This window comes from Mustela lutreola, chromosome 14 (genome assembly GCF_030435805.1).
Source record: "Mustela lutreola isolate mMusLut2 chromosome 14, mMusLut2.pri, whole genome shotgun sequence".
NCBI lineage: Eukaryota > Metazoa > Chordata > Mammalia > Carnivora > Mustelidae > Mustela > Mustela lutreola.
Window position 1 is genome coordinate 73,782,429 of NC_081303.1, and position 24,510 is coordinate 73,806,938.

The 24,510-nt window shown below is 56.8% G+C and overlaps 1 protein-coding gene and 1 long non-coding RNA gene across 4 annotated transcripts in view; one reads left to right on the plus strand and one right to left on the minus strand.

Annotated features, from left to right (window-relative positions):
* Positions 1–5,407, plus strand: part of IQGAP3 (IQ motif containing GTPase activating protein 3) — a 35,817-nt gene extending 30,410 nt beyond the window's left edge. Inside the window, exons 34-40 of the mRNA XM_059146102.1 lie at positions 414–540; positions 1,365–1,452; positions 1,937–2,149; positions 2,570–2,736; positions 3,162–3,263; positions 3,583–3,691; positions 4,450–5,407. Of these exons, the coding sequence (XP_059002085.1) occupies positions 414–540; positions 1,365–1,452; positions 1,937–2,149; positions 2,570–2,736; positions 3,162–3,263; positions 3,583–3,691; positions 4,450–4,563 (920 nt within the window). The 3' untranslated portion in view covers positions 4,564–5,407. The remainder of the gene's footprint in view (positions 1–413; positions 541–1,364; positions 1,453–1,936; positions 2,150–2,569; positions 2,737–3,161; positions 3,264–3,582; positions 3,692–4,449) is intronic.
* A 5,950-nt stretch (positions 5,408–11,357) lies between these two features.
* Positions 11,358–21,927, minus strand: LOC131814913 (uncharacterized). Of its 3 annotated transcripts, none has more exons than XR_009347499.1 (4): positions 21,803–21,927; positions 17,981–18,143; positions 11,987–16,427; positions 11,358–11,561 (listed from the first exon to the last, which is right to left on the minus strand). It is a non-coding gene; the product is annotated as an uncharacterized LOC131814913 (long non-coding RNA). The 3 variants fall into 3 exon arrangements; XR_009347498.1 differs by lacking the exon at positions 21,803–21,927 and adding an exon at positions 19,697–20,259; XR_009347500.1 differs by lacking the exons at positions 11,987–16,427; positions 21,803–21,927 and adding an exon at positions 19,697–20,259.
* Between the last annotated feature and the right edge of the window lie 2,583 nt (positions 21,928–24,510).

Consider the following 24,510-nt stretch of genomic DNA (forward strand, 5'->3'; position numbering starts at 1 on the left):
CTGTACACGCCCCTCCCCCTCTGCCCCCCTCCTTTCTTTAGATGGACATGGGGACACCGGATAATAGGAAGAAAGGGGACAGACGGTGGGGGACCCAGTGCCATCGTGTAAATGGCTTATTAAATTGCGTGAGACAGATGGGGATGGCTGTGGGTGTGTTTGGAGTCTCTAAGGGTTTCTCCTACAGGAGATATGCAACAAGAGTGAAGTTCCAGGTCAGGGCTGGGGTGGTGACAGATTGAGAGTGGGGAGCTCAAGGCCCCAGGCTCAGGTGATGGTCAGAGGCTGAGCTCTGGGTGGCAGCCCTCTCATGGGTGCTGCTACGGGCAGCGTGGACACGACTCTCCTGGTGCAGAGGTGCCTGGGGAAGGCGGCAGGCCTGGCCGTGGGTCTCATCCCTGCCCCCACCACAGGGGAGGGCGTGGCCGCCGCTGGGAACGAGGACCCAGCCAAGCTGGAGGTGTCCCTGACCCTTACCAACAAGTTTGAAGGGGTGGAGACGGACGCCGGCGACACTGGTGCCCAGAGCCTGCTTCTGAGGTAAGTGCGTGCCGGCTGCTGGCGCGGGCCCTCCGCGGTCTTCCTGGGCTCTTGTCCGGGGGCGGCTCTCACTGAGGCTGCCTGACACTGCCCTCCCCAGGTCTCCGTGTCACCCTTGGCCTTGGCTCTGGGCTTTGGCTGGAGGCCGGAGGACACGTGGGGTGTGGGTAGCACGTGACACTGGCGTGTTGTCACTCCTCACATGTGAGCTTCTGATCTGAGGGCAACCGTGAGGTTGGGGATGGTTTCCCATCTTTACACGCAGGACGGGTGGCCTGCCGGAAGTGAGGGTCAGGAGAGGGGCTTGGAGCTTCCTATCCCCGGTTCTGTGAGTGGGGCGGGGGGTCCCGGTAGGGCTAGCTGGCCGGCTGGGCAGAAGAGGAGCTGAGGTGCCAGCTGCGTCCTGTGCCAGGCGGGCGGCCCTTCCCCTCACCGGACTGCCCAGTAAACCAGTGAGGTGGGCCGTGGGCGAAGGCCTAGCAGGGTGGGGCCACTCGAGAGCAGGGCCAGAGCCGCCAGGAGGGAGGCGGCCGTCAGCAGGAGGGACATCGCAGCTGGGGAGGGGCTCCCAGAGGACAAAGCATGGCCTTCAGCCTGGAGACTCAGGAAGACCGTCTGTGGGTGGGTGGGGGCCCATCCGGCGGGCGCAGGGGTGAGGCAGCTCCGTGTGTGCTCAGACATCTCCTTCCTCCCTCGCCCTCTGGACCTCTCAAGTGTCCCTGGCAGCCACAGCACAGGGCAGGGTCCCCTACCTCTCAGCTCCCCGCCAGCCCCACGTCAGGGCCTGACCCTGTCCCTCCGCTCTTCCCCCTCCCCTCCTGCAGCACCAAGCAGATGCTGGCGGACATCATGCAGTTCCAGCCTGGGGACTCTCTCCAGGAGATACTGTCCCTCCCTGTGACCGCAGAGCAGGTGCGTGGCCTTGCTGCTCACGTGATGGGTGTTGCCCGGCCTCCAGCCCCGCCCATTCCTCCCCAGGACCCGTCCCCAGCCGGCCCCAAGCAGACACCAGGGACGGCCTGGAGGGGGTTCCTGAGCATGTGGAGGTCGGGTTGGTCCAGCAGCAGGAAGGACTAAGCCAGGGCTTCCCAGGGAAAAGGTGAGGCTTGCCGGCAGGTAGACGCTTGTCCCAAAACACGGGACAGAGGACAGGAACACGGGCGAACACCGGGGAGCCGGCGCAGTATTGGGAGGTGGCCGCCAGCGTGCATCCACGCTTCCTGCTGTGGCGTCCATGCGGGTCCCCGCAATGACCACAGGCCCGTTTGTGTCTGTGACGCCGCCGTGGCTGTTCAGTCCCCAGGCACCCGCTCCGCCTACCCCCACTCCCCGAAGCTGGGCGGGGGGCCAGAATGGCGGAACCTCCTAGGCCCCTCCAGCTCCTCTGTCTTCCCAGGAAGCGGCCCACAAGCAGCTGATGGCCGAGCGGCAGGCGCGCGAGAGCCAGACCCCGGAGCCCCTGCGCCGGCACCGCTCGCTGAGCGCGCACGCCCTCCTGCCCCTGGCCGACAAGCGGCGGCGCGTCCTGCGGAACCTGCGCCGGCTGGAGAGCCTGGGGCTGGTCAGTGCCCGCGACGGCTACCAGGGTCTGGTGGACGGACTGGCCAAGGTAGCGGCCCGGGACTGTGGTCCGGCTGGGGTGGGTGGGTGCAGGGGCAGGAGAGCTGGGGGCGCTGGGCAGGGCATGGAGTGGGCAGGGCCGGTGGGGGCGCAGGTGCCCAGAAGGCCGGCCTCTCCCTGGCAAGCGCCGCCCAGACTGTCACCAGCCAGGGGAGGCCGACGCACCCCGCAGGGTCCTTTCTGACGGGAAGGTCTCAGGGAGGGGACCATTCCTGCAGCTCTGTTTTGAGCCTTGAACAGTTACTCCTCCGCGCGCGTCCCTTGAGGGTTTGGGCTGGAGTCCTTGAGCCGGCCTTCCTCCTGGGAGAAGCAGCTGTAAAATCGGCCTCTCCCTGCTTCTCCTGAAGACGCTCCCCGGGAGTGCCCTGGGCTCCCTCAGGGCCTGAGCTCTCCTGTCCCCCAACCCCAGGACATCCGCAACCAGCGCCGGCACCGGCAGCGGCGGAAGGCAGAGCTGGGGAAGCTGCAGGCCACGCTCCAGGGCCTGGACGCCAAGACCGCCTTCTACGAGGAGCAAGGCGACTACTACAGCCAGTACATCCGGGCCTGCCTGGACCAGCTGGCCCCCCGCTGCACGTAGGCACCACCCGGGCCGAGGCTGCCTGTGACCTCTCACCCTCATGTGACCTTTGCCCCATTCCACCAGCTCTGAGTCTTTTTTTCTTTAAGATTTTTTAAATTACTTATTTATCTGAGAGAGAACGAGCATTAGCGGGAGGGAGAGGGAGCCCAGTGTGGGACTCGATCCCAGGACCCTGGGATTGTGACTTGAGCCGAAGGCAGACTCGTCACCGACTGAGCCCCCAGGTGCCCCTTCCACCAGCCTTGAAAGAACCACCATCCCAGGACAGCAGGGTCCCTGTCTCGTGTGGGCTCGGGCTTAAGTGCAGGCCCTTGTCCTCCACCAGGGAGGGTCCTTGGGCTCTGCTGTCCTTCCCGCAGACCCAGAGGACGAGTGTCTCGGGTGCGTAGATGAATTCTCTGTGGCCTTTTCGAATCAGGAGTTCTGGGAAAGGGAAGAAGCGGCCGGCCCTCCGTTACACCGCTGCCCAGCTGCTGGAGAAGGGTGTCCTGGTGGAAATCGAGGATCTTCCCGCCTCTCAGTATGTGTCAGACCCCAGCAGTGCTCCAGCACGGGGCGGGAGGAGGGGCTCTGGGGGCAGTGGGGTGACCCGCACAGTCGGAGACAGCCCACGGCCCGGGATGCTGGGGGCGCTTCCCGGAGGAGCAGGCATCTGATCGGGCCAGGCCGATGGCAGGTCGGTGGCGTGGTGAGCAGGGAAGACAGAGCGGGAGCACCGCCAGGAGGTCTGGGCTCAGGGACACACAGCGCTGTCTGGCCGCGCCTCAGTGGGAGGAAGAACAGGGCTGGGGTCCTGGAAAGAGGCACCGAGTCCCCATGTCGAATCCTGTCCCTGACAGCTTCCGAAACGTGATCTTTGACATCACCCCTGGAGACGAGGCAGGCAAGTTCGAAGTGAACACCAAGTTCCTGGGCGTGGACATGGAGCGGTTTCAGCTTCACTACCAGGTGAGGGCCGCCTGCTGGGCTTGGGGGTTGGCCCACAGCCCTTCCCTAGGCCTCAGAGGACACCAGCTCCACTCCGCAGCCAGTCGGTACCCTCTGTTCCTGAGCAGAAGGCTGAGGGGCTCGAAGCCCAAGCCCCTCTGCCCCCAGGCTCTGACGCAGAGCCCCTGCCAAGCAGCAGACCGACCGCAGGCTGGTGAGGTCAGAGCCAGACGGGTACCCAAAGCCCCAGCCCGTGCCCCTGCCCCCTGCACCCTGTGCCCGGCCCCAGAGCCTTATCCCAATTCTATAGACTTAGAGGCTGATGTGGAAGAAGCTGTCACAGGCCAGCACTCAGGGAAGCAGTGTTTTTTTTTTTAAGATTTTATTTATTTGAGACAGAGAGAGAGAGAGCACAAGCAGGGGGAGCAGCAGGCCGAGGGAGAAGCAGACTCCCTGCCGAGCAAGGAGCCCGATGTGGGGCTCAATCCTAGGACCCTGGGATCATGACCTGAGCTAAAGGCAGATGCTTAAGGACTGAACCACCCAGGTGCCCCACTCTTTGGCCTTTTAAACAAGAAAATTGATTTCAAGCCTTTGTGCTTGAGTTCACATTTGATTAAGTCACTGTCCTCTCTTGCCCTTGGTGTCCTGCTCTGTGAAGTGGGGTCTCGGTGGTCAGGGCCGCTGCGTGGACGCGGGAGGCTCCAGGCTGAGAGCTTTCCAGAGACTGGGCCCCCGCCAGGAGCCCTCACCCCTGCCCCCCAATGCCCTCTCCCCAGGACCTCCTGCAGCTCCAGTATGAAGGTGTAGCTGTTATGAAACTCTTCAACAAGGCCAAGGTCAATGTCAACCTCCTCATCTTCCTTCTCAACAAGAAACTCCTGCGGCAGTGACCAAGGCCTCTTCCCCTGCTCGGTGCTTGTCTTGACACTCAACTCGCTGCACACTTCCCTACAGATGCCAGGGCTCAGGATGGACCCCCAGGGCTCAGGATGGGCTGAGCTCCAGGGTCCCACCCCGCCCCCCACTGGGAGGAGCTTGCCTACCTGGCCACAGCTAGGGTCTCCTGCTAACAGCTAACTGGAGCCTCGCCCCAGAGTCTGGCTGTGTGGCTGTTAAGTCCCAGACCCCTGCTCTCCCCGCAGGAGGGCATGAAGTTGGGACTAGCCCTTTGCTCGGGCTGGCCTCTGGTCCCTCGTCTGCTGCCGCCTCACCGTGGTCACCCCAGTATGACACTGCTGTGGGCCCCGTTCCCTCCTCCCTTCTCCCTGCGCAGCCCCGCCAGGCACCTGCTCCCTCCTGCCCCTGTCCCTCGCTCCCAGGACACCGTGGATGCCTGATGGCCCCGGGCAACCTCCGCTCCCATTCCTCTGTGGATGGTCTGTTCTCTGTGCGCCCCTCGAGTATTTCATGCAGCTTTAATCATAGTTTCAATTCTGGCACTTTTCTGAGCTCAGAGTTGTTCCCCATATCTGCACCAACAGTGCCACCAGCACCTCGTGCCGTGTCGGTTGGGGCACCTTGGGTCAGAGGCAGGAAGGGCCCCCGGTACGTTGAAGACTCTGTCCATCCACTTCCGACGGTACAAGGGGCGTCTCTCCCCCTCGGGGCTCCGGCCCCTGAGAGCTGACTCTTCTGGGCAGTTTCAGTCCACCTGCATTCTTGCCCGCCCCCCCCAGCCGACTTCCTGTCCCTCTGCTCCCGACGTCACTTGAATAAAAGCAGCCATCATCCCAACGCTGCTGTTAGCGCTTGGCTTCATCTCATGGGGAGCAGGCCCCCGAGCCCTGGGACACCTCTCCCCTGAGCACGTGGGGTCCCTCCTGCGTGGGCCTGCTCCGCCAGCCTGTGCTCCCAAAAGCTTCCCGAGCTGTGGCCTTTCTGCCTCCCGCCGCTCCCCCGGGGGACAGAGAGGAGTAAGGAAGGAAGGCTCAGGTTCCGGAGGGCGACTAAAGCCGAGAGGAGGAGAAGCGGGTCCCAGTTCCACCCCGCCCGCTCTGCACACACGTCCCCCAGGTTCTTGTCCCAGTCTCGCTGCAGCAACTTAGTGTCTGGCTTCTGCACTCTGATCAAATCCCCTCTGCGTGACCAAAGCCCCGGCCCTGCCTCCCGGCTCTCAGGAGACAGGCAGAGTCTGGGGAGGAGGGGAAGGTACAGAGACACCTGCCCCAGCCTCTGAACCCCTGAGAAGCCCCTAGCGGACACCCCCAAGTTTGCCTGTCACTCAGATCTGTCTTGCCGTCATGTCCTCTCCTTCCGAGACATGTCGCGGCAGAGACTTCAAGTACTGCCTTGCTCTGGGCGACAGGGACACACCATGGTTCCAGATTCCACACATGAGCAGTCGTCACTGAAAATCTCACCCTCCACCAACGGCTCCAGCACCGTCCCTCTGAGACACCCCCCAGTGATCACCTGGCCTCCGCCACCCACACCGGGAACTGGACTGTCACAGCAGCTTCTGTCCTTGAGGGCCTGTCGTGCCCTGGGTGTTCATACGCGCTCACTCTTCACAGCAACCCCAAGAAGGCAAGCTGCGGCTCCCCTTGGAACTGAGACCCTGAGGTCTGGGTGACCCACCAGCTCCGCAACAGGCAGTAAAGGGCAGAGCAGGCCTTTAACCTCGGGCCTGCTCCGTCTGCACTGACACTCCTCCGGAAACTTTCTCTTTTCCGAGAGAAACATCTCCACTTCCTTCAGCCCACTGCTCAACCTGATGAGCGTCAGGGCCTTCCTAGCTGTGGATGGCCAGTCCAAGACATGGGCGCTCAGCTTCCCTGGCGGAAGTCCAAGCTCTCGGGAGGACGGTCTGACACCAGGGACGTACGTGCAGTCTGCCAAGAACGAGTGGTCTCTCTACCGAATGTGAGTTGGGACAGCTGAATATCCACAGAGAGAAGCCGGACCCCTACCTCACACCGTATACAGACAATGAAACAAGTCATAGACCAAAATGTAAGAGTCAAATTCTTATAAAACTCCTAGAAGAAAACCTAAATGTTCATGACTTCAATCAGGCAATGATTTCTGAGGACACCAGAGGCACAAGCGGTAAAAACTAGGTAAAGCGGGCTCCAGCAAAGTTAACAACTTCAAAGGACACCTTCGAGAAAATGAAAAAAAAAACAAAAACCCACAGAAAGAGAAAAGATAGTTCCAGATCATGCGTCTTATAAGGGTCTTGCTTCTAGAATGTCTAAAGGGCTCTTATAACTCGAAAAGACAGCCCAATTAAATGGGCAAAGAATTTTAATGGCCATTTCTCAAAAAAAGACACACAAATAGCTAATAAGCACATGAAAAGACCCTCAACATCATTAGTTATTAGCAAAATGCAAATTAGGTTTTAATGAGTTAATCGCTGGACGCCCCTGGGGATGACCGAGCTATTGACAAGGGTCCCGTGAGGAGGGGGACGGGTTCTAGCTCCTGTCTGCTACGGTGCTTGGAAGAGGGTGGGGCCGCTTTGGAAAACAACCTGGGATCTCTGCAAAATGTCAGACCTGTGAGCCAGCCCTTCCCCCTCCCATGTATGACCCAAGAAAATGGGAAGCCCCGTCCACATGCAAGTCTGTACACAGATGTCCGTCAGCCTTTGGATGGGCCGACAGACGGCGGACAGACGGCGGCAGCGCCTCACCGACGGAGCCCCGCCCAGCCACAGGAAGGGACGGCCCCACGTGAGCCACAAGGCAGAGGAAACTCGAAAACACGCAAGGCACAGGTCAGACACGGCAGCACGTGGGTGTGATTCCATCAGACGGACGTCCAGGCTGGGCAAATCCACAGGAACAGAAAGCAGAGCAGGGGTCTCCAGGGTCTGGGGAAGGGGGAGCATCGGGTGACAGCACGGGGGTGTGGCTTTCAGCTGGGGCCGTGGCTATGTTCTGTAGTGGAGGGGGGGCTGCACGACAGCAGAGTAAACCCACCCCATTGTATACCTTGAAAGGGTGAGTTTTATGCATGTGAGTTGTGTTTCAAGAAAGCTGTCACTTTGGGGCGCCTTGGGGGGCACAGTCGGGTAAGCGGCTGCCTTCGACTCGGGTCATAATCTCTGGGTCCCGGGATCGAGCCCCACGAGGAGTCTGCTTCTCCCTTTACCTCTGCCCCTCCCCCTGCTCACTTGCTCTCTCTCATTCTCTCTAAAATAAGTCAATAAATAAAACCTTTTTTAAAAAGAAGAAAGCAAGCTGTTATGTTTTCAAACCACAGGAGCACACACCAGCGAGGACGGCTTCCCAGCAGCACGTGTGGCTGAGGGCAGGGAGCCGGGTGTCCATCGCGGGACCGTGTGTGTGGTCACAGTGATCTCAGTAGAGCGACCCCACGACGGCCCCTCACACAGCCGCAGGAATGAGAGCCAGGTGTGAGGTGCTGGCGTGAAAAGCTGTCCATGGCGTATGTTTGGAAGGACATGTGAGAACCGAGGCAGGGGTCCCCTTTGGGGAGCAGGGATGAGGGGGCAGCTGTTTCCACGCTGTGATTCCCGTAGGCTTCTGTCGCTCTCGGGGGAGGGGAAGCACACTCACGTGGCCTCCAGATCTGTGGTGTGAACACCCAGAGGAATGACCTGTCCCTTGTCCCAGAGCTGTGGCCCCGTGGCCACCCACAGACGTGCACAGAAATGGGGGCAAGTGTGCTGGTGATTCAACCCCAAAGCTAAAAACTGAAGATCGAGTTTGTATGTTATGGGTCTTTTTTATGTCATTTTTCCAGTAACTCATTTTTGTGGCATTTCACAAAAAATACCAGCCCAGGAGCACCTGGCTGGCTCAGTGTGGGGAGCAGGCAACTCTTGATGCTGGGGTCGTGAGTTTGAGCCCCGCGCTGGGCCTGGAGCCTACTCAGAAATGTATACCTACCTACAGATCAGTCCATCACAGGGTGGAAGTTTCTGGAAGGTGTCTTTCACCACAGTGGGTCTGAGGCTGCTCCCGGGGGCGCTACAGAGGAAGGAGGGCTGTTGGATCGCAGGGGGCACTGAGTGGCTGTGCAGATCACCTGTCCGGGTGGTCTTAGTTTCTGCTGCATTCCTTCAGCCATGAGAAACATTTTTCCATGTCTTTAAAATTTCTCCAAAAACATTCACGTCTCTAATGGAGCCCATATATTTAATGCAGTTAACATCCATGCAACGGTAAGTGGCTGCTTCCCAGTTTCACTATTAAAGCCTGGAACGGCCATCTGTGTCCGAGAGCTTTCTATTTCTAACTTATTGCCTTAGAATAGAAATAACGAGATCAGCGAGCAGGAGCTTTTCTTTAAAGACGGTTCGCTTATTTAAGTCATCTCTGCATCCAGTGTGGGGCTCGAACTCACAACCCTGAGATCAAGAGTCCCATGATCTCCCGATGGAGCCAGCCAGGTGCCCCAAAGAGCATGAACCTTTTTTTTTTTTTTTTTTTTTTTTTTGACAGACAGAGATCACAAGCAGGCAGAGAGGAGGAAGCAGGCTCCCTGCTGAGCAGAGAGCCCGATGCAGGACTCGATCCCAGGACCCTGGGACCATGACCTGAGCTGAAGGCAGAGGCTTAACCCACTGAGCCACCCAGGCGCCCCGAGCATGAACTTTTAGAAAATTACTGTTTTTTTTTTCCCCAACTATATATTCATTGTAGAAAGTTTGGGGGAGTAAGTATTTCATGATACCATTACAAAATGATGACCACTTATAATATTTTGATGTCTTTTCTTCCAACCATATTTGTAACTAAAATCATGCAAAGCACATTATTTCATACCTGTTTATTTCCATCTACATTGAAAACACTTTGCCATCTTAAATGGGCCATTCCAGGGGCACCTGGCCCTCTCAATTGGTAGAATAGGTGAGGTGACTCTCGATTTCAGGGTCATGAGTTCGAGCCCCAAGTTGGGCATAGAGCTTACTTAAAACAACAGCACCAACTGGGGTGCATGGGTGGCTCCGGGGGTTAAGCCTTTGCCTTTGGCTCAGGTCATGGTCTCAGGGTCCTGGGATCGAGCCCCGCGTCGGGCTCTCTGCTCAGCAGGGAGACTGCTTCCCCTCTGTCTCTGCCTGCCTTTCTGCCTGTTTGTGATCTCTGTTTGTGTCAAATAAGTAAATAAAATCTTTTAAATAAGTACATAAAATAGCACCACCAACAACATCCCAACCACCTAGATAGATGGTTTGTGTTTTGAGGGAAGAATGCTGTGCGACAAACCCTTTGTAGAGGTCCCTTCCTTTGGGGAACTGATGCCCCTCCCTCCACACAACTGTGCAGCTGACAGCAGATCTGCCTCCCACCGCCCAGGACCGTGGGCAAAGGACTTCTTTCCCCTGGGCCGTGGGAACTTGAATTCGGAGGGCGGCACCCAGGAAGGAAAGCCCGTTAAGGCTGAGTCACCCGCTCGCAGCACCCTGTGGAGAAGGCCACCAGCTTCTGGCACTAGGATGCCCAGAGGGGTCAGACTGTCATCTCCCCCAGGTCAGGTCACCCCACCCCACCCCAGCCACACGCAGCACCTCCCAGCAGCCCCCCATTGGCTGATGTCCTGGGCCCAACGCTTCCCCGCGGACAGATCACTTCCTGGTCCGTCCTTTTTCCCGAGCCTGTGTCCAGGTGTATTTCCTCGGACTCTCCTTCCAGAAGGGAAGTTGCTTCGTCAAAGGGTGTGCGTTTATAAAGGGTCTTCTCACATGTGGCCTAGCGTCCAGAAAATCTGCTCCGCTGAACACAAAGAGGGCACCGGAGGGGAGAGAAGGAGGTGCACGCCCTGGGGCCGGACGCCCCGGGTTCTCCGGTCCGGAAAGAAGCCCAGCCTGACCGGCTGATCGCGGAAACCTGCCCAGGCTGGGCCTGAGAACCTCCGCCGCGGCCTTTGTGCTCTGTCTCGGTGTCTGTCTCTGAAATAAATAAATAAAATCTGTAAAAGTAAATAAATAGAAATAAAATAAAAAGTACGGCTTGCCGATTGTGGTAGCGTGACCGGGACACTGGGGGCTCGGAATCCAGGTGGGGCTTCAGTGAAGACGAAGATGTTGATACCGGTTTCTTAGAGGGGCGCCTGGCTCGGTTGGCTGGGTGACTGCGGGGCTCGATCCCAGGACCCTGAGACCACGACCTGAGCCGAAGGCAGAGGCTTTAACCCACTGAGCCACCCAGGCGCCCCTGGTTTCTTAGTTTTGACAAAAATACCACAGAAACTCCAGGGTTAACCTGAGGGAAGCTGGGTAGGGGACCACGGGAACTCCCTGCACTGTGCTGCGACTTTTCCGTAAATGTAAAACTATTTCAAAATTAAATGTTTATTTAAAACTGTATTGCACCAATTCATAGTCCCGCTGGAAGGACACAGTAGTCTTACCACAACCTTGCCAGCAGCAAGTATTTTTAAAAATTCAGTCCTTCAGCAAATATTTCTTTTTCTTTTTTTTTTTTTTTAAGTTTTATTTATTTCAGAGAGAGCTTGAGCAGGGGGAGCAGGAGAGGCAGAGGAGGAAGCAGACTCCCCGCTGGGAAGGGAGCCCGACAAGAGCCTCGATCCCAGGACCCCGGGATCACGACCTGAGCCGAAGGCAGACGCTGAACCAACCAGGCGCCCCTGACAAATATTTCCCAAGTGCCCTCTAGTGCCAGTCCCTACCTCAGGTGCTGGGATCCTTAGGTGCTGGGGTCCGGGAGCAAAGCAGACGTGGCCCAGTGTCCCCCCCGGCGCCGACAGCTGGCTGGTGAAGACGGATACTCCACTGTCAGAAGCGATAAGCGTGGGGCGCTTGGGGGGCTCAGCGGGTTAAGCCTCTGCCTTCAGCTCAGGTCATGATTCTGGGGTCCTGGGATTGAGCTCCAAACCGGGCTCTCTGCTCAGCGGGAAGCTTGCTTCCCCGTCTCCCACTCCTCCTGCTTGTGTTCCCTCTCTCGCTATGTCTCTGTCAAATAAATAAATAGAATCTTATTAAAAAAAAAAAAAGAGGGGGGGGAGCAATAAGCGCTTTGGGGGAAGGAGCAGGGGACCAGGGATAGCGCGAGTGGCAGAGACAAACGGACGGGCTGCACTTCCCACCCGTGCAACTAGGAAAGCCTTCCCTGAGGAGACATCCCAGCCCTGCCTCAGGAGGAGGAGTGGGAAGCCGTGTGCTATCTGGAGAAAGGTGACAGTCAAGACCGAGGGCCACCCTGGCACCTGCTGGTGACAGCCTGCACAGACGGCCCCGGGCCACACAGACACTCTTGCTCTGAGGTTCGGGGGAGCCCGGCCCTGCTGCTCAGCTCCCGGCGGGACACAGAAGGACACAGCTTCCCCCGTGTGAAATGAGCCGATTGGGAAAAAACGAGGGTCTCTGTTGGTTTTAACCTTTTTGATGATGAATGAAAGTAGCAGATGGTATTCTCGAACAGCGACGTCACACAGTCCCCGCTTCCCCGTGCTCTTATCGCGACATCAGCGCTCCCGCCACTGACCGGTAATGTCGGTGCCCCTCCCCTCGAATCCGCCAGTTGGTCATTAGTGACAGCGAGGTCACTGTGACTTCTACAGCAATGACACCACAAACGGAGGCTGCGACTTCCACAGGTCCTGGGACGGCTGCTTTCGGGAGCCTGCTGCCACGCCATGAGGACGCCGGGGTCCCGCAGAGAAGTCAGGTGTCGGTGTCCTCCTGCCCTTTCCTGCTGACGCCCCTGCGGACACCTGGCCAGGTGAGGACGGCTCTGCGGGGTCTCCGCCCACACGAGGGGCCCAGAGTCCGAGCCGCCCCCCTGCTGAGCTCAGCCAGGCCCAGATCCACAACCAGAATCATCCCCTTGTTATTGCTGTTTTGAGCCACAGGTGGGTTTTCTTAGATTTATTTATTTTTATTGGGGGGAGGGGCAGAGGGAGAGAGAACCTTAAGCCGACTCCCCGTTGAATGCAGAGCTCTACACGGGGCTTGATCTCATGACCCTGAGATCACAACCGGAGCTGAAATCACAAATGAGGCTTGGCCAACTGAGCCACCCGGGTGGCCCTTGAGCCACTAAGTTTTTTGCTTTTTGTTTTGCTTTTTTATTTTTTTAAAGATGTATTTATTTATTTATTTGACAGAGAGAGAGATCACAAGTAGGCAGAGAGGCAGGTGGGGTGGGGGACGCATGCTCCCCACCAAGCAGAGAGTCCGATGCAGGGCTCAATCCCAGGACCCTGAGACCACGAACCGAGCCGAAAGTGGAGGCCCAACCCACCGAGCCACCCAGGCACCCGAGCCCATAACTGTAAGAGCGAAGCTGGACATCTTCACTATTTTTATGTAATATATATATTTTTAAAGATCTTATTTTTAAGTAACCTCTACACCCAATATGGGGCTCGAACCCAAAACCCTGAGATCAAGAGTCACCCGCTCCAGCGACTGAGCAGCCCGGGCGCCCCCATTTTTATCCACTACATTGAAGTCTTTTCACACCGCGATGCCACATCCTTGACAGGGCCGCTTTTTCTCTTTCCACATAAAAGTGTGAAAACAGGACGAGGCCATGGATGGAGCTACCAGAGATCCCTCAAAGCCGGCTCAGATCTACGAACAACGCGTTCCAGCTAGAGCTGTTCAACTAACGTGAAGCAGGTGTTCAAGGAACATCTGTTAAATGAATGAATAAGGCTGTCCTTGGGGGGCGGGGGGTGGAAATGGGGGGACGTTGGTCAAAGGTCACAAACTTCCAGTTGTAGGAGGAGTAAGTTCTGGAGACAGAAGGCACGGAGCGGTGATTGCAGTTAGCATCACTGTATCATACACTGGGAAGATGCTGAGGGCAGGTCCTAAATGTTCTCACGACGGGCGAACATGGTAACCATCGCACCAAGAGAGGCATTACTTAAGCCTACTGCAGTGCTCATTTCTCTTACTTTCCCTGTATCTATGTATCTATCTTTTGTTACACTATGTAACATGTTACACTCTGTAACCATTACATAGTATATCACATTATATTATATATTAACTGTTACACTATGTAACAAAAAATATAGAGAGAGAGATCGTTACATTGTATACCTTAAATTTATATAATGTTATGTCAGTTATAGCTCAATAAAGTTGGGAAAAGAATCATAATTCTGTCCTCATTTCTGCGCCTTATTTATTTTAAAAGATTTATTATTTATTTATTTGAGAGAGAGCACGTATGAGAAGGGAGAGGGTCAGAGGGAGAAGCAAACACCCTGCTGAGCAGGGAGCCCGATGTGGGACTCGATCCAGGGACTCCAGGATCATGAGCTGAGCCGAAGGCAGTCGCTCAACCAACTAAGCCACCCAGGTGCCCTCTGCACCTTATTTAAACTAGAACCAGCGTGGGGTGCCTCGCTGACTCCGTTGGCAGAGCCTGTGCCTCGACTCTTGATCTTGGGGTTGTGAGTTTGAGCCCCACGTGGGGTATAGAGCTTACTAAAAAAAAAACTTAAATAATAAATAAAATAAAATATCACCAACCTGGGGCGCCAGGGTGGCTCAGTGGGTTAAGCCGCTGCCTTCGGCTCAGGTCATGATCTCAGGGTCCTGGGATCGAGTCCCACATCGGGCTCTCTGCTCAGCGGGGAGCCTGCTTCCTCCTCTCTCTCTCTCTGCCTGCCTCTCTGCCTACTTGTGATCTCTCTCTGTCAAATAAATAAATAAAATCTTTAAAAAAAAAATATCACCAACCTAATGTAATATGTTCATAAAATTCAGATGCATTTCAATATTTTCCCAAAATCCCGATCTATCAAACCTTTCATTATGAGGGGCTTACAGCAAAGCTTTACTTGGCTTCTCTTCCTTTTTTCTTCTCTTCTGTTTCCTATTCATCAAACCAAAGAATGTATCTGTCATCTCCAAGGACTCAAGGCATACGTAGGAAGGCAGGTGAAACTTCGCAGCGCCCCATCTTCTCTAAGGGGAAGCCCTGTTATGTTTTGGTGAAGATCCTTCGGGGCCTTTTCTCCTCATGTTCATGGTCATGTTCTCAACATGTTCACCAACTCACTGTGGCAGAATCTGCTCTCTTCCGCAGGTGGGCGGGACATGTCCTATCACACCTGCTCCCCCACCAGGTGGGGGCTCTGTGGGACCCCTGGGCGGGCCCCGCGACTGTCTCACGAGTGTGGCACAGAAATGATGTGGGGTCGTTCCCAAGGCTAGGTCCTAGGAAGAAACATTGATCCCCCTTGGTGCTCTATGTAGGACACATAACTTCTGAGTCCTACACCACTCCTAAGAATACTGGCTACCGGGGCGCCTGGATGACTCTGTTGTTAAGCGTCTGCCTTTGGCTCAGGTCACGATCCCAAGGTCCAGGGATTGAGCCCAGCACCGGGCTCCCTGCTTGGCAGGAAGCCTGCTTTTCCTCTCCCACTGCCCCTGCTTCTGTTCCCTCTCTCACTGTCTCTCTTTCTGTGTCAAATAAATAAATAAAACCTTTAAAAAAAAAAAAAAAAAAGGGATTCTGGCTACCTGGAAACCCCTGGGCCGGGAAGAACACAAAGACGGGACTAGGAGAGACAGGATCATAGCTTTGTCTGGACCCCACCTGTCTGAGTGTTCCCAGCCCGAGCGCCAGACACATGAGGAGGCCTTCACCCTGGCCCCGTCAGGACGCAGCCAGCCAGCGGGAAAAGCACCCGGCCACCCCGTCACTCCCCGACCCTGCAAGTTAACACGACACGCCTGCTGTTCTGAGCCGCTAAGTTTGCTGAGATGATGGTTTCCCTACTCATACGTGCCTGATTTGTGCAAGTGGCCTAGTCTGGCGTACACTGCTCTGAGACGGGCTTTGTTCCCTGGAAGTCAGCTCCACGTCCAGTGTGGGACTCAAACTCATAACCCCAAGATCAAAAGCTGCATGCTCTCCCGACCGAGCCGGCCAGGTGGCCCTGAGACTTGCTTCTTCCGTCGGATAATGTGTGTCCAGAGGCTGTGTGTCCCCGCGTCGGCCCCATGGCTTGCTCTGCAAGGCTGTCTGACGTTCCATAGCAGAGATGTTCCATCACAAAGCACGAGGTCTCTTCTGTCTGGGGCTGGGTCCTCAAAGGGAGGCTTTCTTGGGAGCCCACCACAGTGTGTGAAGCGAGTGGAAGAAACTGCGGGGCTCCCCACACCCCGCCCGCACTAACCTCCGTGGCGGGAGGGCCTTGAGGAGCTCCTGGCTATCGAGGACATCTGTGCAGGTCTCACCTGGGCAAAGAGACTGTGCACAGAGCACCGCAGCGACGCGGCCCGTCCTCCTCTCCCCTCCGTTTGACATGTAATTGACAGGTAACTGTAGGGAGGCTGCAGACGTGTGACAGACGGACTCGGTCTCTGTGCCAGTCGTGAAGTGGTTGCCGCAATCAGTCCAGCAAACCCCCATAAGCACACAGGCTCAAATGCACATTCAAATCACCTGTGCCTTTGGGGAAACGAGAGTTGTGCTTGACAGGTCAGCAGCACAGTTCTGGGCAGTTCTGACCACCTGCCGGCCGGGTCCGCACGTGCCCGAGGGGTCCAGAGTGGCCCACCCCAGCCCGCTCCCGCCTTCTTCTCTGACCTTCCAAGACGCTGATGCGGGTCAGCCTGGAGCGGTGAGGATCGAGCCTCCCGATGCCCAGGGAACCTCCTGTTCTCTGCAGTCTTGGGACTGCTCTCTCCAAGATGCCTCCCAGTCCAGGCAAGGCCACCGCAGTGGGCCGCGAGCGGGGGTCCACGGCTGAGCTCCGCAAGGCGCACACAGGAAGTCATGGATGAGCAGGTGGTGAGTCTATTCTCACCGTTCTCGAACTCCCATTCTCTGGTCTCCATGCTTAATCCCTGTGTTACCAGAGGAACGGGAAGAAAACAGGCGCTGGCAACTGTGCCCCTCTGTCACCTGTTGTAATCACTCACCTCTCCACCAGAGGACGCTCTTTTGGCCCTTTCTGGACAACTCTGGCTCCTCATGTGATTTCCCCACTGCCAGGCCAGAGAGAAGGACACACCTCAGACATTCCACGAACCGCCGTGAAGCTTGGGGCTCCCCCAGAGCACAGCTGGGGCCCCACCAACAAGTCTGCATGGGCCCTTCAACTTGCCCTTGGCCACAGGGGATCTTCACCTTCTGGGTGGATGGGAGAAGGGGTTGGTTGCAAGGCACCAGGCACATATTGTTCGGCTTTTCTTTTCTTTTTTTCTTTTTATTTAATTTTTAATTTTTAATTTTTTTTTTAAAGATTTTATTTATTTGACAGAGGTCACAAGTAGGCAGAGAGTCAGGAAGAAAGAGGAGGAAGCAGGCTCCCCACTGAGCAGGGAGCCTGATGTGGGGCTCAATCCCAGGACCCTGGGATCATGACCTGAGCTGAAGGCAGAGGCTTCAACCCACTGAGCCACCCAGGTGCCCCTCTTTTCTTTTTTAAAAAAAGATTTTATTTATTTATTGGACACAGCAAGAGAGGGAACACAAGCAAGAGGAGTGGGGGAGAAAGAAACAGATTTCCCGCGGTGGGGCTGGATCCCAGGACCCTGGGATCATGACCTAAGCCGAAGGTAGACCCTTAATGACTGAGGCCCCCAGGTGCCTCATCGTGTGCCTTTTCTGTCGTAAACTCTAGGAGTATCCGCTTTCCACTATCACTGCAGAAAGCCAGGATCAGAGAGGGCCAGTGACTTGCTAAAGGTCTCACAGCAAGAAGTGGCTGAGCTGGGGTGGGACCTTAGGTCCACCCGGTCCAGCCTTCTCTGCTGGCTCTCGCTCAGCCTGAGCCGCTCTGAGGCCACTGTGTGAGCTTGGGGCTCTGAGGGCTCTCTTTTCTTCATTAGCACTTGAAACACCGAGTCAGTGAGGATACCTCCCCTCCATGTGCACTCCTGGGCCCAGCGAGTGTCCCTGTGACCCTTGACGGGGCAACAGACAGGCCTGGCTTCGAACCCAGAGCCCCTTCTTGCTGTGTGCCTATGAACATGCTCCTTAACCTCTCTGAGTTTCTGCTCCATCATCTGTATGAGGAGGACAAGAATTCTGTGACAGACGGGCTGTTCATTGTACGATGATGAGAAAAGCATGTCTTGGGCCTTGCAGAGGGCCTGGCATGACACAGAGATGAAAACGAGCCAGGCTTGTGCCCTTTATCTTCCGTTTTCTCTCTTTCTCCCTGGATCAGCTATCAGGAGGCCCCTAGGTCCTCCCAGCAACACAGCCGTTAGGGGCAAGTCTGGGGTGTGGGGAACGGGCAGCTGGCGACTTCCCAGCCCTCCTGGAGGGGGTCCCTGCAGAAGTCGAGGCCCACGCCAGCACCGACGGCAACAGCTCCCAAACGGGTCAGCATGCGTGCTGCCTGCCCCTGGCCACTTCCCCAGGGCCCCAACATAGGGCCACAAATGCTCACCCCACGTGGGCGCTCTCTCTGGTTGGGAGCTAAGCCCATGCTGGGCCATGGGTCAAGAGTGGTGACAGCCTGTGTCCGCACTGCGGACTGCCCGAGCGTCTTCCTCAGCCTGGCAGAGATGCAGCTGGGTGGGGAACACGACCTCTGTTAGACTCCGGGCCACCTAAAATACACGGAAAATAACATTATAGAAATACGTCAGCCTTGAGAACACTCGGACCACTTACGGGCGGCTTCTCCTCCGGGGCTCCTCTCTCGCACCAGGCCCCCCACCCACCCAGCTACCACCTGCAGTCCCTGCATCTCCACAGGGGCCCCTACCCTGTCTCGGGCAGGGCAAGCCCTCCCCTCCCATGACCAGGGAAAGATGCTTAAGCATCTTTCCTTCTTCCCCCTCCCCGGCCCCGCCTGTCCTCAGAGACAGTCCCACGGGAGCTACGTGGGCTCAGCATCCTGGAGAAGGACAGCACGTGTACACTCCCAAAGACAACACACTTACTGGGCGACAAGTACATCCCTCCTGTGCCACTGGCGTGAGGACGGTGGGAGAGGGAGGCTTGAGCTCTGTCCACTCAGCTCCTTCACCTGCTCCCTGCCTCCCCGGCCCCTCCCATGCCCTCCAGGTATACAACCTCTGGTTGCTTAGCAACAGCCAGCTTCTTCCCCCTAACCTCAGCATCGCCCCTGTAGCTCTAGTGGGGGTGGGGGGTAACCTGGACTTTAGAGGAGCTCCTGCCAAGGAACATGTGGGAACAAGCCCCCAGATAGCCGAGTGAAACCCAGGGTGCTCTATGAGCACTGTGGTCCCCACACTGACTCTCGGAAAGTCCTGTCCCAGCGTCTGCCAGCCTGCTGCTTTCCCCTCCCACACTGGATGTCCCCTTTGCCATTCTGCCCTGGGTTTCTGGGTCTGCCCAAGTGATCGCTTCCTCTCTTGGGGCTCAAAGCTCTTGTCCTCCTGTGACCCCACCTCCTCTGGCCTCTGTCTCCCGGGCTGTCCCAGACTCTCCGAGGGCCCCTCAGCCTCTCTGCAGGCCCCTCAGCCTCTCCGAGGGCCCCTCAGCCTCTCCCAGGGCCCCTCCTGCTCAGAGGCCCATCACCTGCACCAATCCCCTCACTCCCTGAGTTGTCATAGCAACTGTGCCCCCACCCCCCAGTTATTACCTTTCTAGGAAAGGCCTGTGCAGGGGAGGGGGGTCACAGAACAGCTCCCCACCCCCACCCCAGGGTACCCAGCTTCCCCATTTGCCTGCCCTGGACTTGTTTCCTTTTTTTTTTTAAAGATTTTACCCATTCACTCGACAGAGATCACAAGCAGAGAGGCAGGCAGAGTAAGAGGGGGAAGCAGGCTCACGGCTGAGTAGAGAGCCCGATGTGGGGCTCGATCCCAGGACCCTGAGATCATGACCTGAGTTGAAGGCAGAGGCTTTAATACACTGAGCCAGGCGCCCCATGGACTTCGGTTTCAGTGGAAACTGACCCTGAACTTGCGGCCAACCAGAAAAGCATTAGGCCCAGAAAAATAGTCCTTCCTACTGTCTTCCCTCTGTCCCCTCAGCTGCAGTATCAGAGTCCCCAAAAGAAGCCCCTGCAGAGGCTCAGGGGACAGTCAGGAACCCGCCTCACCCGGAAAAGCCCCCCCAGCCTCGGCAGACAGGGTACCCTCGGAGGGCACAGCGTCTTCCTGTCTGCGTCCACCTGGCTTGACCTCTTTACCTGCACTTCCTGCCCCCCACGAAGTCCTGGAAGCTGGGGTCTGATAAGAGGATCTATGGGCTAAGAACCAGGACTAGGAAGCAGTCATCAAAGGGTCCACTGAGGGCAAACACATCCAGAGTCAAGGGAGGTGGGTGGGGCCCAGCTCCCGGGCAGGGCAGGCTGGGAGGGGTGCAGGGGGGAGGGCCTGAGGGAGGCCCAGGGAGGGAGGCCCCGGTCCTCCTTCTAGCAGAGGAAGCAAGCGAACAGCAGATGGAACTTTCAGGCAGAAGGCCTCACTGAGTGACCTCACTTAACCATGTGCTCTGCTCCGATGGCAACCTGGCGAGCCTCCCTGCTCTCCTGGGTCCCCGAGCCGGAGAGCTTTTTATAGTTCACTCCCCAACTTGGGTTTGAATAATTAAACAAGATGGACAGAAATAGCAGCTGGACAGCAAAGTTGGGTTATTTTGGGGTTTTCTGGAACACAGAGTGCTCCTGGGCAGCGCCCTACCCCTGCAGGGGGCGGAGTCAGCACTAAGGCTGCCCGGAGATTCGCGGGGACCCACCCTTGTCCCTCAGGGTTCCTGAGTTGGTCTCCCCCACTTCTTCCCTGGTCTTCAAGGAAGGAGAGGGCTCCCAGGGCCCCCAGCTCACAGCTCCTCCCCGGGGAGGAAGTTCCTTCTGTTGCCTGTGGGCCCTTCTACTTCAGAGATGGTGATAGATACTGAAAATCAGATCGATAAGCCACTTCGAGACAGGCTGAACCCGGATGAGGCGGCCACTGCCCCTCTGGCCAGCGAGCTGGAACCAGGTGGTAGGAGGTCTCGTGCCCTTGCCCCTCCCCAACTAGAACTCTGGGGGAACTGAAGTCTGGGGTGGGGGATGGGAGTTCAGAGCAGGACAGGGGGACTGGGGCCGGATGAGCTTGGGCTCCAGAGAGGAAAAGGCCAAAGACAGCCTCGTGTCTGGGCTAAGGAGTCCTGAAGGGGCAGGAAGCTCTCCTCCTCCAGCTCCCTTTTAAGGGGCCTCTGGCCCTGGCAGAAGCCCAGCCCGGGTTTCCTGGGTCAGGGTCCTAGCACCTGGGCTGGGGATGGGGAGAGGTGGGGAGGCCCCCTCAGATCTCCCCTGCAGACCAGTCATTTGCGGCTGGCTTGCATAATACTTTTGGTTCAACCACAGTGACTAGGGCCTCGTCCCAACTCCACCTTGAGGCTCTGCCACGGAGGTAAAAAGACCCGGGGCACAGAGGGGGCATTTGTAACGTTTTTCTCCTTGGGGCAAGCACTTCGAGGCTGGGTTTGGAGGTCGGATTTCAGGAAATACTGAAATCATTCATTCATTCGTATTTACTCATTCAACAAGCATTTTAAAGCCACCAACTATGAGCCTCACCCTGTGTTGGTTCTGGGACTAAATGAGTATGGCAGGGGCCTTGCTCTCCAGATGCAGGCAGTTTAGTGGGGAGATGGGCGTCCTAAAAGCTGCTCCCTCCCACTGCGGAGTGCTGGAGTGCTTACATGAGACAGGTCCTATAGGAGGGCTCTGGGGGCTCTCCATCATCAGCGTAGTGTACGGTCCAGCAGCATTAACCCCATGTGACACCAAGCAGAGCTAAGATGAAGAGACTTGTCCCAAATCCTTCAGTGAGAAAACAGTATAGAGGGAATTGGAACCCATGTCTCTGTGATTCTGAGGTCCGTGTGCCCTGTGGTCTCTAACTCATGGAAGGAAGACGCAGGGTCGTTAAACGCCACCAGTGTTCATGAGAGTGAGGCCATCTTTCTGCCAGTACATGCTAACCTGCCACGTGGGGCAGTCAGGGAAAGCTTCCTGAAGGAGGCGGCTTTGCACTGGATCCTGCGGCTTCTACAATTACCAGACACCTGTCCACTTGGTGCCGGAGATACCAAGTGGACGGGTATCTGTGTCCAAGAACGAAGTCCTTGCACTGTGGGCCAGCAGGGCAGAGAGGAAGGGAGGGCTCACGTTCTAACTGGGCAAGTCTTAAATGTCAGTCCTTTACCCTCAGAGCTGTTCTGCGCTCCCAGGCGCAAACCCCGCACTCCTGGGGAACCTGGAGGAAACGCCCGGCTCTCCTGCTCTGCGAAGCAGCCGAGCTCCTACCTGTCCTGCCTGCATCCCTTCCTGTGGCAGCAGATTTCCCCACCTCTCATCTCACTCCTTTCTCAAGGCCAAACTCGGAACAGCACCCGGCAGGCCGAAGGCGGCTGGCCCTTTAAGGCCACCTTCTTCCCCCCACGTGCCGTCTGGTTGGGCTGGCGACGCTGACGCACGCATGACGTCAATGGCAGCTGGCGGAGTCTGGGCACGAGGAGCGTAGTTGGGATGGGGGTGGGGGGGGCGAGAGCGAGAAGGCGGTTCATTTGCATTTAAAGGGGCCACTCCCGAATCAGTGGTCAGGGCGCTAAAGAAATGTGTATCTGGCAAACTTTCTGTCCTGGGCTACGGGGCAAGAAAAAGGCGTGGTACAGCTGAAGTCGAAGGTGACTTGAGCTTACGATGTCAAGTTTGTCCTTCCGCGGAAAGGGAGAAATAGTCCGTTGGTGCCCGGGCTGGAAGCACGTGACCTGGAGGGGGCGGATGGGGGGGGGGAGAGGGAAGGAGGGAGGAGCTGGGGAGCCGAATGTCAGGCTTCGTTTCAGCTGCCCCCACCCCCACATCCTGCCCACCCTCTCGCAGCTGCCACCACATCCTGCCCAGCCTGGGGCAGCGAACTCTTGAGGGGGGGCACGGACTGAGGACCCGGCTTTGGCACCCCTTTCCTCCCACCTTCAAATCCAGGGTAGAGCCTCTGCCCTTTGCCCCAGGCCTGGCCCCAGGCACCCTGGCACGGAGCTTGGAGCCTGCCTCTGCCAGCACAGCCCTGACAACTCTGTGCTTAACTCCGCCCCCCCCCCCCCCATTCCTGGCCCAGAGAGGGACTTGTCTGGGCCAGAGCCCCCCATCCCTGGCTAGCACAGAGTTATCGGTGGACTAATAGAGGAGGTTGTCAAGACAGTTTTTATAATAGTCCCCAAAATACACAGACATGCACGGATTCCTGTAACAGACATTGCTGAGTGCCTTTAAGGACAGACCCAGCAAGGCCCTGAAGTCCCAAAGCTGGTTGAACTGCTGCCCTCCAGGATCTGGTGCCCTCCAGGAGCTCAGGATCTGGTGAAGAAGAATAAACTGGAAACCAAAAATGTCAGTCCTGTTTGGTGTGTACTGATGAGGCAGCCACATAGAGTGGAGGGGACTGGACTCAAAGAGGGGTGCGGGGTGATGCATGAGCCCACCCAGAGACAGTGGGGTCTGACAGCCCCTGCCCTCCCCGGCACACAAGATGGAAGGCATGGGGAGAGACTGAAAAACTGGGAGGAAGAGTACTCAGCCCAGTAGAAGGGATGGGATGGGTGGAGTGGGGGTGGGGGCGGGGTGGGGATGGTCCTGGGAGACCCATGGAGCAGCCAGGCAGAGGCGGGAATTGCAGGCAGGAAGCGAAGAAGCACTTGGGGATGAGGAAGACCTTTCCAAGTAAAGATGGATTAGGGTGCTTGGGGAGGTGTGACTATAGGGGAGCTGTTGGTCCCCCTTTGCTGTCGAAACTATGAAAATGATACTGTACAGAGGAGTTACCCACCTCTTAGGACTTTGGTGGGTACCTGTCTGACTTCTAGGGGATTTCATAGCAACTTTGGTCTGTAAGATGACGTTTCTTGACAGAAGATGGGGTGAGAATCAGAGGGGCAGAAGGAAAAACTGAAATCCAGGCACCTGAGCTGCGAGGGTGTTTTTCCCCTAGAGGATTCTGGCATGGGTAGTGCAGGGGCTAGAAGAAGAAGATGGTATGAGTCAGTTTCAGGAAGTCTTTACTATAACCTAACTTCCAGCGACGTTACCCCCTAGATCCTTTCTCAGCCCTTCACGGAAATCAAGACCTCATATTTGCTATTTTTCCTTTCCGTGAAGTTCTCCCTACAAATATAAATACGTGTAAATTCTATCTTGCTTGTAATGTCAGCCTCTGCGACTCTCTCCTCCTCTGTTCAGCATCTCAAGGTCCACGATACCCCATCTCCCTCACTCGACTCTTCCTCGCCTCCTTTCTCTCTTCTTCTTCTGGCCCTTTAACACCCTCCCAGGTGACTCACCTTCCTTCCTCATTCCTTTGTTAAGGACCCAACATTCCAAGGCAGGGAGGACTAGCCAGCCAATCACAGCCCCGGCAAGCGTGCCTCTGGCTTGAGATTGGCTGGAGCTGTGGTTGGCGGGAGGCTCACCGCTCAGATGTATCAGAGGTTGGGGAGGAGAGGTCTCTGGAAATCAGACATAGGGAACGATTTGTTCTGGAGCTACTTATGTTCTTGGAGAGAATCCTTCAAAGGGAGCTAGGGTCCTAGGGGTCTCTGGCTTGGAGAGCCTCAAAACTGCAGGCAGGCTGAGAACCCGTCTTTCTTGGTCCCCTGGGGGCTTAGCTTCCCCGTGCCCACTTCGGTTTTTCCCTCCGAGATCTTGGGACCCATTGGTCTGAAGGCTGTGTTCCCAGGCCTGTTCCTAAGAAGTCTTTTCCAGCAGCCCTGTCTCTCCAGTCTCAACATTCTGCTTTCCCGACGTCGGAAACAGCCGGAAAATAAACACCCTGATGACTAAACGGTTTCTCCAGCTAGAGCCTGGGGAAGCACTAAAAATAGAGGCCACAAGTGAGGGGAGGTTCCCCACTTGAGGGGGGGCACTTTCCCATCTTGCTACTGCCCCAGCCCCAGCCCCAGCCATGGCACAAGCCTCTGTTCTTCTCACAGTCCTAGGGGACAGGGCAGATGGGCTCCCCT